A 16,747-nucleotide genomic window follows, 5' to 3' on the forward strand; every position below is an offset into this window, starting at 1 on the left:
GACATCAAAAAGAAGAAACACAAAAGAAAATTTGAAAATATTTTTGGGAAAGGTGGCAACTCTATAAAAATTGTATTACGGTACAGATGACTAAAGAAGTTCAAAAGATATGAACTAATGGAACATGCGTATCACACTAAACGCCTTTTGAAAAAATTTTGTCGAAGATACAGAGAAGGGTTGCTACTCGCTTAAAAAACTTAATTCTAAAAAACTGTTAAAGTATTTTCACTTTTACAATATTCTCATCAAATAAATTGTTTTAGAAATTTTTCATGTTAGAATATTTCGGTTGGTCCATATTATTGAGAGTATGTGCAGCAAAACTTGATTTCATCCATACCCTAGAGAAAAAAAATGCTCTGAAGTATTTTAAGAGAAAAAAGAAAATATTACCCATACAATATTTTACGCTTTGGAATATTTGGAAATACACTTATACATACGTATGTATAATTGTGGGAAGCTCAATTTGCTATTTTATAAAGCAGTAAATTTCCAAAGCAAAGAGTATGCGCAAAATTATGAGCCAACAACTAGAATTAAACTACCATAATAATACCAGTACGGTGTGATGCTAAGGAAATGTACATACAAAAATATGTTATTAATAGCTATATGTATGTACATATGTATGCACTTTTAATCGTATGCAAGTAGTTTAAACTAATCAAGTACCAAGTAAGAAGACTGAACAGTTTTCTGGTAGTTTCCTGCAATATTTCGTCCATATGAATATAATAATTACAAGTATTTTAATATTTACACTATTTAATAAAAATTACCTGACGGAGCTTGTTAAAAGAGTAAAATAATTGCAATCAACCGACAACATTTCCAATGTTCAAAATTCATTCTTAACTTCAACTTAAATAAATAAATATTTATGTAATGACCTGTATGCCTTAAAACACATATTACACACATACATTAGTATATTTAGTTATACATATATTTATAACACTATATTATTTATATAATTATGTAAAGTATGTGTTGACTTCCTTATATATATTTTTCATATATATTAGTTTTTTTTTTAATTATAATTAATTTTTGTTTTTATTTTGTTATTATTTTTTTGTTTGATTTCAATAATGTTGTATCTGCTTAATAGTTGCCACTTAAATTTTGGTATAAAAACATTGTTGTTTTTGTATGCCATTATTGTTTGAAATTGCACTTTTGCTATTGTTGCCTCTTTTAATGAGTATTTTATTTATGTGCGTTTTGTTTTTGGATCGACCAATTACTCTGATCATTTTCGTTTTTCGAATTCTTGCCAATTCTTCACATATTTTAGAAATATTTGTTACTATGCAACAACAAAAAATAATGTTTCTGTATTACTGTTTCGTTCTTATATATTGAGGTTAGGCGACATAAATATTGCTTGGAGGCAGAGTAGCTGATTCTTAATCTGAACTAAAATATAACTGATTTAATTAAGTCTCAAATAGGTCTGACTGCTGAGCGACATGACATATAATTTGTTGTGGACAGAAATTGAAGACATGGATTTTTTAACTCAGCACGGCACGTCATAATGCAGCCACCTCGGTGATGTCAGATAGCCAGCACGGCATTCAAATTCGACGCTGTTGGACTTAAGATAAATATTTTGTCAAAAAAACTAAAAAAATATTAGACCCTTCAGGTGAACAACGAGCAAAACAAAGGCCAGTAACCATAATTTTAGCCCGAAGTAAGAGCAATATACTGTCAAGCGAAGCTCTCTAACCATATCAATGAAATTGTGATCCGAAAAAAATGTTTTCTAGACAACTTATTCCTTTATTCAAAAATTGTACTTATGGAACCATAGAATCGTTGGGTCTTTACTTTTTTGACTATATTAATGTATATATGAACCGGATGTTAATTTGTTTCTTTAACTCATTTTGAATGGAAAAAGCTTTCAGACCTTGTTTATGAGCTTGTTAAAGCATATACATATATACCAATAAAACAATTTACTTCCGCTGCCTCGAAACTATAATACCTATCGCAGATGCAATTCTTGTAGCATAAAAATATCTTTATCTTGATTTTGATCGGTCAGTTTATATGGCTATATGATATAGTGGGCCGATCTCAACAATATGTTCAGAGATTGAAGCCCTGCCTTGGATAATAATCCGTGCCAAATTTCGTGAATTTTCAATTTGTCGAATAAAAAAGTTTTCCGTACAAAAATTTGGCCCAATGAGCTGTTCCTTGAAGCGAAAAGAAGATGTACAAAATTTCAGAGGAACTAGTTCTAGTATAAGCAGACAGACGTTTACGGCTAAAACGACTCAGCTCGCTACGCTGATTATTTATACAAATTTCGTTGCAAGCTTAATATACCCTGTACAGGGTATGAAAGTCGCGTTGTTGCATAAGCTCAGTATATAAGTAAACAGCAGTAATTATCGAAAAATAAAAATGTTGTTGCCCAGTGTTGCTTTACAGTTTTAGCATTTTAAAAACATTCTGTTATTAATTACTTCTAAAAATTGCTGTCATCAATTTGCAATTAAATGGAAGCTTTCATTTCTAATGGAATATGACACGTTCATCAGCTGACCAGTACCGCCGTTACTTTGTTTATACATAAATACATACATATGTATATTTAAAATCTAAAGTAAGTACATATTTATGCAGACCTACATATATATGTACTAGTATATTATGTAAGCCATTCATAAATGTTCACTTCACTATGACTAATAACTCTAAATCATTTCTAATTAAATTCCCTCGTTGCTGTTGTTGTTGTTTACATGCATGCTTTCATGCTAATATACATAACCTCAACCCGCTGCATTGTGGTGGCGCTGACAAACACACACAGCTAATACATAATGCATGTATGTGTGTGTGCGCTAGCAATTACCCGTACTTTTACCGTTATTATAATTACCCATCTCCCGTCATTGCAGTTTACCGTGTGCTCAGCTGTACCGACGACATTTCGACGCGTTGACACTGACGGCGCTCCACAATGACCGCCGCCGTTGGTGCCGACTAATCGGCCGCGGGTCATACATTCATTGCATAATAGACGGAACCTTGAGCGGCGGCGGCTGCGGCAGTTTGTTGTTGCTGTACCGCATTCGGTGGTGCTGGTTGCTGTTGTTGTTGCTGCTGCTGCTGCTGGTGCAACTGCTGTTGTAATTGTTGTTGCTGTTGTAATTGCTGCTGCTGTTGCAGTTGTTGTTGCATTTGTTGTTGCACAGTTGTCGCTTGACTAGCGGTTGGTGACACCATGCTGTGACAATCGGTATGCGACACCGCTGCCGCGCCCTCAGGCACGCCGCGCTCACTGAAACCGGGTATATTGCCCTCCTGCGCGAACTGATAGCGCTGCGCCATTATGCGCGGATGCGGTGGATGCGGATGTTGATGCGATTGGTGGGCGGCTGCTGCTGCGGCTGTGGCAGCCTCAACGCCCACCGCTTGCTGTGCATGTTGCGCATAGTGTGCGGCATGACCGCGTCCGGCCATTACGTGCAGTTGCATGCCGGGCAGCGCATAGCCGATGGGTACGCGTATGGTCTGCTGAGTCACCTGCAAATATGGCAAATGGCAAATGGATTTAGCGTGTGACATAATAATAGTGTGTAAACAATTCGTCATTTGACGGTGGTTGAGTGCACACCTGTTGGTATTCCAGTATATTTTGGCGTTGTATGTGCGCCACCTTCGGGTCTATATTGCTGGCGGCAAATTGTGAGTACGTCTGTGCGTTGTACGGTATTAACACCATTGTTTGATGGTAATTACGCAGTGGCGGCGGTGACTCCGGGCGTCGTGTCGGACTGCGTGCATAATGGCCGTAGTGTTGTTGTTCGATGGCGGTGACACTTTGGCAATTTTGCGCTGCATACATCATAGCCGCCTCGTCCTGACCTTGTTGCATAATCGTTTGACGGAACATAGCGCCGCCTGGTAGTGTCTGGTAGTAGGCCTGCTGCATGCCGGCACCTTCGATGGGCAAGCGTTGCTGCTCGCCAGCACCGCCTTCCGTGTAGAAACTCCAGGTGCGTTGTTCCGTTTGTTGTTGGGCGATTGTGTTGGCCTGCATTTGAACGGCTTGTGTTTGTTGCTGCTGTTGTTGTTGTTGCGGCTGCTGCTGTTGCTGGCCCACCATCACCTGGGAAGGCGGTTGTGGCTGCTGTGCTTGCTGTTGCTGCTGGCTTTGCTGTTGTTGTTGCTGTTGCTGTTGTTGTTGTTGTTGTTGCTGCTGCTGCTGCTGCTGTACAACATTCACAGGATGTGGCACATTTTGTGGAGATGGATTTTGTGAGATCTGCTTAGTCATGGAACTGGTTGAGGCCTGCTTTGGCAGCGTGTAGCTCTTGATTGCTTGGTTGACGGGCTGCAAAAGGGTGAAGAGGGTATTATATATTTTACAATAGTTAAAAAAAAGAGTAAAAGCCATCGATATTTTTATTTAGAATTGCTTTATACTTTATAGACTACCAGCCTTTTATTACACGCTGTAGTCTGAATGAGATGTTGACAAAACAATAGGTTATGTTGAAGATAATTTTTAGAAGTTATATTTAGACATATTTGAAATTAATCTTTAAAAGATAGGGAACTGCTAAAGATGCAATACCGGAAGCGGCACCATAAAATTATACGTCGGATATCATAATAGAATACCGAAGGCCGCTCAGCATTACTCAAACATATTTTAAAAATGCTGGATTATTTTTTAACTAACTAATCTAACCGGAAACTAAAAGTATGACTTTAGTCTATGTTCAACAAACCCTTTAATTAAGGTTACGGATAGATACGGGGGTGTGAACATAGCTGTAGACATGGACCTGAAGAGTAAATCATTCTGAAAAGAAATGTCTCCCTTTTATTCCAAAATTTTTCAAATACCTAGCTTCCCTAACTTTTTCTTTGACAGAATTCATAGTTCTTAAAAACCATATGCTTCTAGTTCTTCCCGAGAATAATTTTATCCCCTTCCTTACCTGCCCCACTGCGACGCTGGGCATCTGCTGATTCAACTGCTCCTGCATCTGCTGTAAAATCTCATTGGTGGAGCTGAATTTCGGTTTGATGCCACGCACCGATGGGCGCTTATTAAAGCCATAATCATTTTGCTCATCATCATCAGAGCTATTGTTGGAGTTCTCGTTGGTGTAGCGCTTTTTAATCTTTTCCGTGCGATTGGCCTCCTGCTGTGCAAACGCGGCCAATTCATCTTGTTGCTCTTGTCCCGGTGTGCCGGCAATGACATCTGGTGCCACCTTGCGTACCTCATCAGGACCACCACCAATACCACCAGCCGGTGTCACGCCAACTTGTTCACATAAATTGGCGCCGGCCAAATTGAATTCGGCAAATTGTGCATTGTTGGCCGCATGGCCGCTGTGATGGGCAGCAGCCAGGGTGTAATAGGAAGATAAGTCGTCTTTGTTGCCAGCCACACAGGCGGTCAACGGTGCTAGAGTGGAGAGGAATTGGCGTTTCGGCTCCACTTGACGTGGTGGTGTGCGATGTATTTGAGTGTGAACAACGGGCACTTGTATGCCCATACCAAGATCGGGTGCGGCCGGACAACGGCATTCCTATATTGAGAGGGGATTGTGAGCAAATTTTGTTTTTGTATGTTAAAAAGGCAGTTAGCAATACCTGAGGTATTATAACTATTGGATTTTCTTCCATCTCCAGTATTTTGTCTTGCTTCTTGTCGCGGTTAAAAATGTCAGAAATCTTTTTGTAGGCCGAGGAACCGCTTGATGAGCTCGACACCGATGAACTGGGTGAGAAACTCTTATCGCTGTTGCCGTTAGCAAACTTTTGTGGATTTTCTTCACCCATGGGACTGCCACGATGTGTTAATTCACAATTGGCTTCCGCAGCCAGCTTCGAGCTTTCTTCATCGCCGTTCTCTGCAGCGCTATCCTCATTCGTTTCATCAATGTCACAGGTTAGCTGTTTGATACGTTCTTCGAGTGAAATATCGGATTTTACAGCTTTTTTCCTAGTGCAAGCAAAATACGTTTATTAAATAGAGTAAGAGAGCAAGAAAGGAAGGTAGAGATAAAAAAAAAAAGTGAGCCACTCACTTGATCAACGATCGTCGCAATATATTACGTTCAATGCTACGTCTTATGGTATCCGTATCACCACAGCCGGGCAGATTTGGCACCAAACAACCAGCACGCTTAGACTCGTCGAATGCGCGTAATGCTTCCGAAGTCAGCACCGGTGTTTGGTGAGCGACGCTTGGGAACAACTGGCGTACGGCGGAATTGGGACGTAATGCGTTGTTGAATAATGTGGAATGTTTCTTGATCGGTATGAGCTCGTTTATCTGATTCTCCCCTTCAGCGGCGTCGCCAGTTGTCTGACCCTCGCCGTCACCAGCCAAATCTTCAGTAACGAAGCGTACCGAACGCTTTGTAGTGCCGCCCTCATCTTCAGATGTCGTATTGTTTTGGTCATCCGACTGAAAGATGAAAGGTACGTTTAAGTGTTTTGAAAGAAGAACGAAAAAGATATTAACGAATTTTAAAGCTATATTATACCTAGAATAAAAGAATTTAAAGTAGAAATAAAGATATAAAAAAGACAAAAACAAAAAAAAAACGGGTACTTGGTTATTTTAATTTTTCACACAAATTTCGAGGTTATGTGATAAAGAAGTTCATACAAACGTTGTACATCTATTCATTACCTACAATTTTGCCGTATAACTCTTTACATAGGCATACTCGTAGTTTACGCGGAAATCGAGATTAACACATTTAAACCCTTAAAAATTCAACGACCCTGCTCCCCTTCCTTTTTCCGATCAATGAGGCTGCTATGCTTTTCTTACACTTTTTACCGTTTTCAAAGGCGCATAAGGAATTCCAAAAATATTTCTTTACACAGTCTTGTTGGTAACAACAATATAGAAAATTAGAGTTAGGAAGAAGATACTGATAAATTGTAAAGTCACATGACACGGTTGACAGTCTTAATTTTGAAGGTCTAAGCATATTCATCCGATTGGTTCCGAAAACAATATCACCTTTTGAATCTGGAATGCTGACGAGTTGAAAGCCCTTGGCCGGATAAAAGTCCGGATAAAAGTCCCGACTGTCGTGTGAACTCTCATAATATTGATCGTAATGATGTAGCTTATAGACAATGACAGATTATCCAATATATTGTTACCTTCGACAGTATTCGAGAGAAAAATTTTGCGAAAGTCTTATAGATTTTTCCTTGTTGGCAATGTATAACGAAAGACCGCGTGGAAAAGAACTTGAATACAAGCGGTTCTTTGACTTGGTGTCAATTTTTATAAAAAAGAAGAAGTACTCCTCCTATTCTTGTCATTAGTTCCTGTAAAAATAACCAAGCTGGATAGTGTCGTGTATACACAACTTCATACCAGATTTAAAGGTTTTACTGCAGCTATGCTTTTATTAAAATTCTAGTATATATCTTTTGTTCCGCTTGCTGACGTCCTTAAAAGAAACAACTTTGAATAGTTGGCAGTTATAGCTTTGGTGTTCATTCGAGTTTTCTCGACTTTTGGAGTATCTATGCAAAGACCCAAAACAGGGAATTAAAAGCTTTTAGTGTTTTGAGAATATGTATTATCCTCACTAATATCGATTCTAACAGGATTTCGTATTGCACTAATTAAATATTATAGCTTCATGTATTATTAACCAAGCTACGCTTTTTTAAATAAAAACTAGAAAGGCAATTACATAACGTTTAGAAATATTCCAACGTAAACTGTGCATTCTTACCTGTGACATTGAATCCTGCTTCCACAATTTACCGCCCTTCAGAATACCGCTAATTTGTGTGGGTGACGACTCTTTTGGTGGTATGGGTGGCGGTTTCTCCTCATCATACACCTCACCGCCCACAGCTGACGGCTGTTGTGGTTGCTGTTGCTGCTGCTGTTGTTGTGGTGGCATTGTCTGACCCGTAGCAGCGGCCACAATGGCACCGGGTTTGGCCGGTAATGCTGGTGGCAAGAGATCAGTGGCACCCGTTACGTCCTCGCTGGCTTCACGCACAATGCGCCGCTCCGTTACTGTGGTCATAGTGGTAATAGTTTCAACAACAAAACGTTTATTCTTCTTGGCATTCAAACGATTATCCTTTCTATCTTTGACTTTATTACATAATATGCGTTCAAGTCAAATATGTAGGTATGTTTACGATTAACGATTACAACATAATTACAGCACAAATACATGTACGACATATTTATTTATTTTTTTGTTTTTGTTTTTCAAATACATTTTGTTAGTAGTTGTTGTGTTAGTAAGGAAGTTATATTATTGTTATTTTGGTTTTTTTTTTTTTAATTGAAAATTGGTTAGTTCGGTTAGTACAGTTGGGTATTCGGTTAGAGGCGCATAAATGGCGTTGCGTTGTAAAGACGCAGATATGAGCGCAAAGCGAGTTCACCACGTCGCCGACAGTGGTTTTGGTTGGTAGTAGTGATGCATATGTAGCAGATTACCCCCACAAATGTGATTTGGCAGCATAATGAGAATTACATACATACAAACATTACGAATATCTACATACCAAATATTAGCACTACATATGTACGTATGTATGTTGGGTGTGAAAAGCGCGTTAGTTATACATATTTACATGTATGCAGGTATGTATGTATGTATTCAGCTCATGCAGTTGATTGCGGTATGCATAATGCGTAATGCGAAATCGGGAATGCAACTCTGTTATGAATGCTTCATTGAATGGTTTATGCGCTATGTTTATGCGTATGCGTATGCGTATGTATGCTAATGCTTATGCGCTTATTTACAGCATGGAAATTAAACATGTTCATGAAATCGCGCATTATTCTATAACAAAAAGCGTCGGTTTAAAAAGCAAAGCTAACGAAAATTATAGTGTAACTCAATTAAGTTTGCCAAAATGCAAATTATAGTTCAATTCTTCTTCTACCCACACTCCGATTTATGCATTATTTGTGTTATAAATAAAGAGAGGTTATGATTTTTGAGGAATGCTTTATTAACTTAAGGTTTTATTTGTACAAATAGGTAACTATTCAGGTATGCGTGCCGAAAACTAATCAAACAGATCAGAGATCATCAATCATTCGGATGGCTTGAATTATACTATGTATCGCAGCGTTGTATAGAAAGATTAAATTTCGTATTAAAAAAACTTCTGAAGCAGTTTTGTAATTGCTTGACTCAGTATTCTTTGAGCAGGCGTCAAAAACGGGACACAAAGCGAAAATACGCCATATTTTACAGTTTTTCTTCGATGAAGGCGAAAACACAAACCAGTCGGCTGAAAATGTGAAGATTTTGAAGATTATGAGTCATTCTACGCAATTTTGCTTTCGTCGTTTCCGTTCCGTTAATTTTGAGCTTAAAGATGCACCACACTTTGAAAGGCCAAATGTCGAAAATATCGATAAAATAACGGAAATCGTCGAGTCCGACTATCATGAAAACACTGTTTCGATAGAACATGAGCTAAACTTTGTACAGCAAATCGTTTGAAATCATTTAAATAAGGCTGGATGCAAAATTAACCTCGATATATGGATGACACTCGAGTTAAAGCAAAAATAGATAATTTCTGAATCGGTGGTTACTAGTGGCTCACTTACGAGAACGTCATGCAAAAACGATCGTGTTCAAAATGCGGTAAGCTGGCCCAAACATTGGCAAAGCCACGATTGTTGATTTGGAAGGTTTTTGTTACATATGTGTTTGATGGGGTTGGCAAGGATTCATTCACTGTAAGCTGCTTCGCTACCGTCAAACTGTTAATTTGTACCTGTACTGTCAACAATTGAACCGTCTGAAGGAAGCAATCGCAGAGAAGCGGCCAGTTTTGACCAATAGGGGAGAAATTTTATGCCATCAGGACAACGCCAGGCAGCACACATCGATAGCGACTCGCCAGAAGCTCTGAGAGCTGGTTTAATAGGTTCTTATGCATCCACCTTATAGTTTGGACCTGACACCAAGTGATTGCTGTCTGTTCCTGTCTATGGCGAATGGTTTTGCTGGTGAGAGATTCGCTTCAAGAGCAGCTTGTGGAAGTCGACTTAGCATCCCCCACTTGGGACGATGGTTTCTATGAAAGTGGCATTACGAAATTGCCTGCGAAATGCAACAAGTTATCGAACAAAACGGCGCATATTTGACCTAAATCGGTTCATTCCAATTATGCTAAATAAAACCGTTCAATTTAATACAAAAAAGTGAGTATGAATTTCTTTTTACGATATAGGTATTACTTATTTGGCGACACTTTAGGGGGTCTAGCGACAAAACAATTTAGGTATACCAGAATTAAGTGATGGAATATGGGTTCATTGTCAAACTTAAATCAGTTGTAGGTCTTAAAACACTTCGGGTTTGCATTTAATATTTGTTTATGGATATTTTAAATATTTTTGAGAGTTAGTCTTCCATGAATGGAAGCAATAATAGTATATAACTTTAAGCAAAAAAGTTTCTCGGTGTTTTTATTTTAAGTTTCGCAAGCATTGTCTTCGAATTAATTACATTTATGAAAAAAAAAATTTTAGAAAATATAAATGAAGCAGTTTAGATATGAGGATTTTATAGAACTGATATTTATTTGGTTTATAACTTGCTCAGTACGAACCCATAAGTACTTCAATACTCAGTTCCTCCAACTCTATTTAACTTAACCTCATTGTGATCGAAAGCATTTAAGGTAAATTTTTTACCGATTATACTCAAATATTTCGCACTCACTGCAAACGACAATGCATGCGACTGTGTTAGTGAATCAGCGCGCAAATAACAGTAATAATAAAGCAAAAGGTACGTATGATAATTGAAATGAAAGCACCTAATAGCAACAAATACAAGTACAAAGCGAAGCAAAGCATATTATGCATAGGTGTCTAAATATATATGACATATTTACATACATATAGGTATACCAAATAAATAGCAATGTACGAGTATGCTACGAATACATATACAATATACATACATATTATATATGGCATATAACTACAGTTAGGTAAGTAGGAGAGAGGTCATATTTCATTTCATACCTGGCGATGGTTTATACTGCGATTGTAGAACGTATTTGGGACGCTCTTCGCCGGCGATGATTTCTTTCTGTGTGATGCGACGTTCGGGTGAACTGGTGTGTAATGGCAATAGTGCAACGGCCGACACGCCGAGTGGGGTGAGCTCCTCTTGGCATTGTGGCGAAGTGCATTCTACGATATAATACGAGCGCGAAAAAAAGCGAAAGAACAACAACAACAAAAAAACATGAATAGGTGAAATCAAAAGTTGTGACACAATCAGTGGCTGATGCACGCATTTGTACATATGTATGTATAGCTTAAAGGTATTGCTAATGAATATGTGTTTTTATGTGTCTTTATATATATATATATATATAAGGTATATATAAATGTGTGTGTGTATGAAAAATCGACATGTAAATATCTAAAGAATGTTAGCGTGTTTAAAAATAAAATTGGTGGTGGTTGTCTAAATATTTACAATTAATTCGAGGTTTAAAAAGAGACCGAATGTGTCATAGTATTGTTGTAATTATACAACAATAAAACATTTCAAAATGAAATTGCTATTGCAATTGATGGATGCACAACTGACTGACTGAATATTTCAAATTTGTAACATCCCCTCTAAGTGCACACACATACATGTGTATGTACACACATGCCTAGATATATACATATGTATGTATATCTACATATATGCATATATATCTACAGTTTAAATGCTAATTGTTGCATACAATTGCCGCTTTTTTTGAATTTTTTTTATGCTTAGCGCTTGCACACGTGCGCAGGAATAAACGAAAATGAATGCTTCAATGAACGAGTGATTGAGTGAACACGCGTTGCTATGCTTCCCCCCACCAGAAATATATAAAAGTGAAAAATTTTAAAAATCAAACATGAAAAATACAAATGCTTTTCTGTGCGGAACTCTGCTTGAAGGCATCTGCCTGTGATGTCACGCAGTTGAGGCGTGGCCGTCGGGGCTTACGCGTCATTAAGGCAATTTCGGCAAATGATTTTTAAGGCTTGGTTGGCTCGAGCCATGAGTGACTCCGGCGCAGCAGAAGCGCAATTTTACGCTTCTGAGGGTTAGGCTAAAAAAAATGAACTTGCAAGCTGTTTACTTTCATACATACAAGCCAGATTTGTATATACATACATGTACTCGTATGTATGTGTTTGCATGTACTTCACTTTGACATTCCCGCATAAAGTGCAGTACTTTTCACGGGAGTGTATGCTTTTCATTAATTCTTTTTGTTTTTGTAAAATTATTCTTTCCCATATAGCTACATATCTGTTTACAACTGGACGTATCTGTGTGCGTTTATATACGCGATAGTATTCATATCCTATAAAATGATTTAGCTGAAGTACTCAAGGAAGCTTTAAGAACAACGCCAGGCCACACATACACAACAGAAGCTGCGGTATCTGGGTTGGAAGGTTCTTACATATATTTGGGAGTATCTTGCGAAAATTTGAGGTTGATCGAAAAAATTGTTTCGGAAATATGAGCGTATTTGGTAAAAATTTTCTAACTGAAAGTAATCATGTTCCAAAATTTAAACGAGTTCTTTTTTAGAAACGCTGTTCTCAGAGTTGGTAAGGAATACTTCTCTGAAACGGCTGAACCGAACAACTTGAAATTTTCAAATTTCCACACGACTTTCTAAAATATATATTATTCAGATGTTTGAAGAAATAAGATTTTTTTAATAATTTCGATTTTTTAAGCCACTCTGAACTTTTTTAGGAAAAGCCCCTATTTTGTCAAAACTCAAAATTTTGACTAGTCCTTCGATCGTTACCTGTATTCATCTTTAGAATTAATAAAATTTTTTGGGTTTTGAATTTGATATAATTTTTTTTAGAAAATCTTCCTCACCTCCAGACATCTTTTTTCGGAGATCCTCCTGGAGACCGGTTACGGGATTAAGAAAACCCAAAAATTTTCAAAAAAAATCGCCGTTTATTAAAGTACATATGTTTCTAAAAGGCACATTTTTTGTTTATATTAAATAAAATGCCTCTTAAAAAAAAGTCACAAAAAAAAAGCGTTTTTAGTGACTTGCTGATGCGTTATATGCACCTTAAAGGAAGTTGTGACTAACCTTTACCATTTTAGATTATTTACTTAAAAGGATTCGATTCTCAATTGTGATAAAAAAAAAGCAACCTCGATAGGTTCAAGGGACTCTTTTAAGTAAGAAAAAGAGTTTGGTATTAAACTAATCTAGATTTCTAGCATATTACTAATTGTTTTACTGCGCTGTTATTTAGGCAAAATTTTTCAAAGTCATTTGAGGTTAGAATTTGACAAATTTGAACAAAATAATAAGTAAACGGTAAAATGAAACACTCTGCTACTGCGCTGGCTTATAAAAAAGGGGTTAAAAGCGCAATGAAGCATGAGATGGTCGAAATAAAAGGAAACACGCATGTCCCGCACTTAAAAAATGCATAAAATGTACACGCTATTTCATATTTGAATGTTCTGCATCAGAACTAATCCACTTTCAGTGAACTTAACTTCTTTACTAGCACATTTCGTTAATATTTTTGTTCACAAAACTATAACTCTAACTAAAAATTAAATTTCCTCTATACTTAAATTATTATAAGGGATAATTAATATGGTTTCTAACCGCAATTTACACTTTGACACTTGCATACACCAAACCAAGCGCGACAATTTTCTCAAAGGTATACCGGTAGGTAAAGGTATACAGTATTTGGCGCACAGAAAATTTGTTGACTTTTCTAAGACTAATAGTTTTAAATTTAATTATTTCAGTTATTGCTAATTTTGCAGTAACCAAATTTTTTTTGTAACAGCCTCAAGTCGCCCTAAACTTTTACATTCTAAATACAATTCGAATTACTTTCGTAACTAAATTTATTTGCACAGATTGGCAACTCTTTTTCCTCACTTTTTACATACATTAGATCACTATATATTATATGTCTTTAACTTACTCTATGTTTGCAAGCGCCATATTTGTTGTTGTTAGCATTCACTGCTATGCGCAAATCATAAATCAATCAATTAGTGAACGTCAATTTGTTTATTTTATAATAGAAGCGAAACAATGATGCTGCGCAAATCTATTCATGTCAGTCGACCGAAATTAACTGCAGCCAACTTTGTGTGGGTCAACACAAGGTCAAAGCGAAAAAAGTTGTTAGATACTATATAAGATATATAAGTACATGAGAATTTTTATTGGTAAATATGCTTCCCAAAAAGTTTTCCGTTTAGGCGCCTAAAATGGTACTACACTAGTGCACGAGTATATACATAGATGTATTTGCTATGAGATATGTACGCAATAAAATATTTGACTATCGTATAAGCAAAAGTTTCCAGTAAACTCCAATATTACCATTATTCCCATATTTCTGCTGTTATGTCGTCATACCTGCGCTTCGATTAACATGAAAAGCATTTAAAAAGTCTTCAAGTAATATTACATTCTGTTAATATCATACACTTGAAACGAGTATAATATATATAGAAACGATAGATTCACTAAAGTGCCAGTACAAAACTTCAAAAATTCCGTTTGGATACTGTAATAAGTTCAACATCTAATTAACCAGCCTTGACCTCTTTATACCAAATATACATATGTCCTAGAAGCAACAAGTCCTCGCCTAACACAAACCACTTATCTTTGCATGGTCCTTTGAATTTGCACATCTAATCTTATATCATATCTCTTCTTATGCTCTAAACTCATCGAAATGGCCATCGATGTACGCCTTCTATTTTCAACGACTAAGCAGCATTTGTGCGGCTGCAACAACAGCAACGTCAAAAACTTTGAGATCTACTAATACTTTTACTTTTTCCTTGGATAGATAAACCCATGGGCTATTTCTTTCTTAAAAAAGCTACTCATAGCATTCATTGAACATATGGCGGCGCTCATAAGCATAACAACACGCCAAGCTCAAGCTAGACTTCTCTATTTCTATTTACCAGTACAATACTTCAGCTTTATTACAGAGTTGGTCAGCTCTGCAGACTTCAGAGCAGTGTTTGCATTTTTTGTTTGTTTTAAATATAACAAATTGAACCCATATATTTTTATTTTAAATTGAAATTTCTTTAGAAATCTAACCAGAGTGGCAACTCTGTTTTTATGCCTTCTTAAATGCAAGACTCAAAATAATGCTCTATGTGAAAGAATGCAGTGTAGTGATGGTTCTTAATGTCTAATACTTTTAACTCAGGTGGGCAACATCATAAAATAATAGTTTCTGTATTATAATTATGAAATATTATTCGCCTAAAGCTAAATATGCCAAACAAAATTCCAAAATTCGATTATAAAATACTTGGCTTTTCGTTATCAGTGCCAATGTTGCCAGCGGATAAAATAAAAGCAAAATTAAAATACTCGAGCATTATATTTAAAATAGATTACAACCGGTCTCCAGTGAGCGTTTGAACTGCGCTCTCCATCGAAAAAACTTGAAATATAATTATTCCCACAACAGCGGAATGCTGTTATGGCCAAATTCAGTATTCATTTATCGCTGCTTGTGATGTGAGCAAAGAGCACAACAAAAACAACAACACCTAAATTCAACGGCATAATTTGCGATTAATTGAAATACCGAGCCACTTGTACATTCACCTCTGCCAGCCAGTTGGCAACGCTTCTAACCGTAGCAGACGTCAACGTAGGAAGTGCAGCAGCCCGTGCGCCCAACTGCCGGTGTGGGCGCAGCCACCGAAGCAGCCAGCGCACAATAATCACAGACTAGACTGAGCGACTCGATTGCTAATGCGGCGGGAGACCTGCTAACAAAGTCGAGTGCTTCTCGTGTGCAGCACTGCCAGCCAATGGCATAACATAATTTGCCAACAAAGTCGGCTGAATGTAGTCAGACTAATTGCATTGTCACCGCAGGTTTCTAACTTAACCACATGCTCGAACTTCCATTAAAAATACACACACACACACACACACATACATACATGTACACAGATAGCAGAAAGACTCAACTGGTGTTGGTGCGCTCGTGTGCACAACATCCGGTGATTTGCGACGGCACAGACACCTTTCGGTTTACAGGTGTTTGTACAACAACAACAAAAGAAGAAAAAAAGAAGTGTACAGCGTAAAATAGTAATGCGATAGGCTAGAATTGCTGGGCAAAGAGTGGAGTGTAAAGTGATTAGTTAGATTGTTGTATTTACCTGTATCCTGGAGCTGCTTGGCCGCGCACTCAGCACATTCGGCGCACTCGGTGCAAACGCCAAGCGAGTCGTCGTCAGGCGAATGTTGTTGCGTCTGTTGGTGATGTTGTTGCTGTTGTTGGTGGAGTTGTTGCGCTTGCTGCGCTATTTGTTGCTGCTGTTGTTGCTGTTGATGTTGATGATGTTGGCTGAGCGTTGCACTGCCAACTGGTGGCGGCGGTGGCGGAATCTGATTGTTGTTGCGCGCAGCCAACATGGCGGCGCGTTGTTGCTGCAATCGCTGTATGACCTGCAGCTGTTGAATATGCTGTGCACCGAAAATGTGACCGCTTAGCGCGCCGCCGAGCGAATTCTTCAAGCCATTGTCCTTGTAGCCGTCGGGTGGGCTCAGTGCGGCCTCGTCAACGAACTCAATCGGTGGCGCATATTTGGGACTCTGTCAGAAAGAAAAAAGGCGACAACGAAATGTGATTATAATGTTAAAATATTAA

At 37.7% G+C, this 16,747-nt stretch overlaps 1 protein-coding gene across 1 annotated transcript in view; it reads right to left on the reverse strand.

The window, feature by feature from the left end:
• Nucleotides 1-2,855: 2,855 nt before the first annotated feature.
• LOC106625318 (platelet binding protein GspB) overlaps nt 2,856-16,747 on the reverse strand; it is a 36,844-nt gene continuing 22,952 nt past the window's right edge. Inside the window, exons 2-9 of the mRNA XM_036376039.2 lie at nt 16,257-16,692; nt 11,057-11,227; nt 7,764-8,056; nt 6,081-6,463; nt 5,644-5,995; nt 4,980-5,579; nt 3,647-4,366; nt 2,856-3,555 (exon numbers count right to left, since the gene is read on the reverse strand). Of these exons, the coding sequence (XP_036231932.2) occupies nt 3,028-3,555; nt 3,647-4,366; nt 4,980-5,579; nt 5,644-5,995; nt 6,081-6,463; nt 7,764-8,056; nt 11,057-11,227; nt 16,257-16,692 (3,483 nt within the window). The 3' untranslated portion in view covers nt 2,856-3,027. The remainder of the gene's footprint in view (nt 3,556-3,646; nt 4,367-4,979; nt 5,580-5,643; nt 5,996-6,080; nt 6,464-7,763; nt 8,057-11,056; nt 11,228-16,256; nt 16,693-16,747) is intronic.

The sequence above is a fragment of the Bactrocera oleae genome, chromosome 5 (assembly GCF_042242935.1).
Source record: "Bactrocera oleae isolate idBacOlea1 chromosome 5, idBacOlea1, whole genome shotgun sequence".
In the NCBI taxonomy this organism is placed as follows: domain Eukaryota; kingdom Metazoa; phylum Arthropoda; class Insecta; order Diptera; family Tephritidae; genus Bactrocera; species Bactrocera oleae.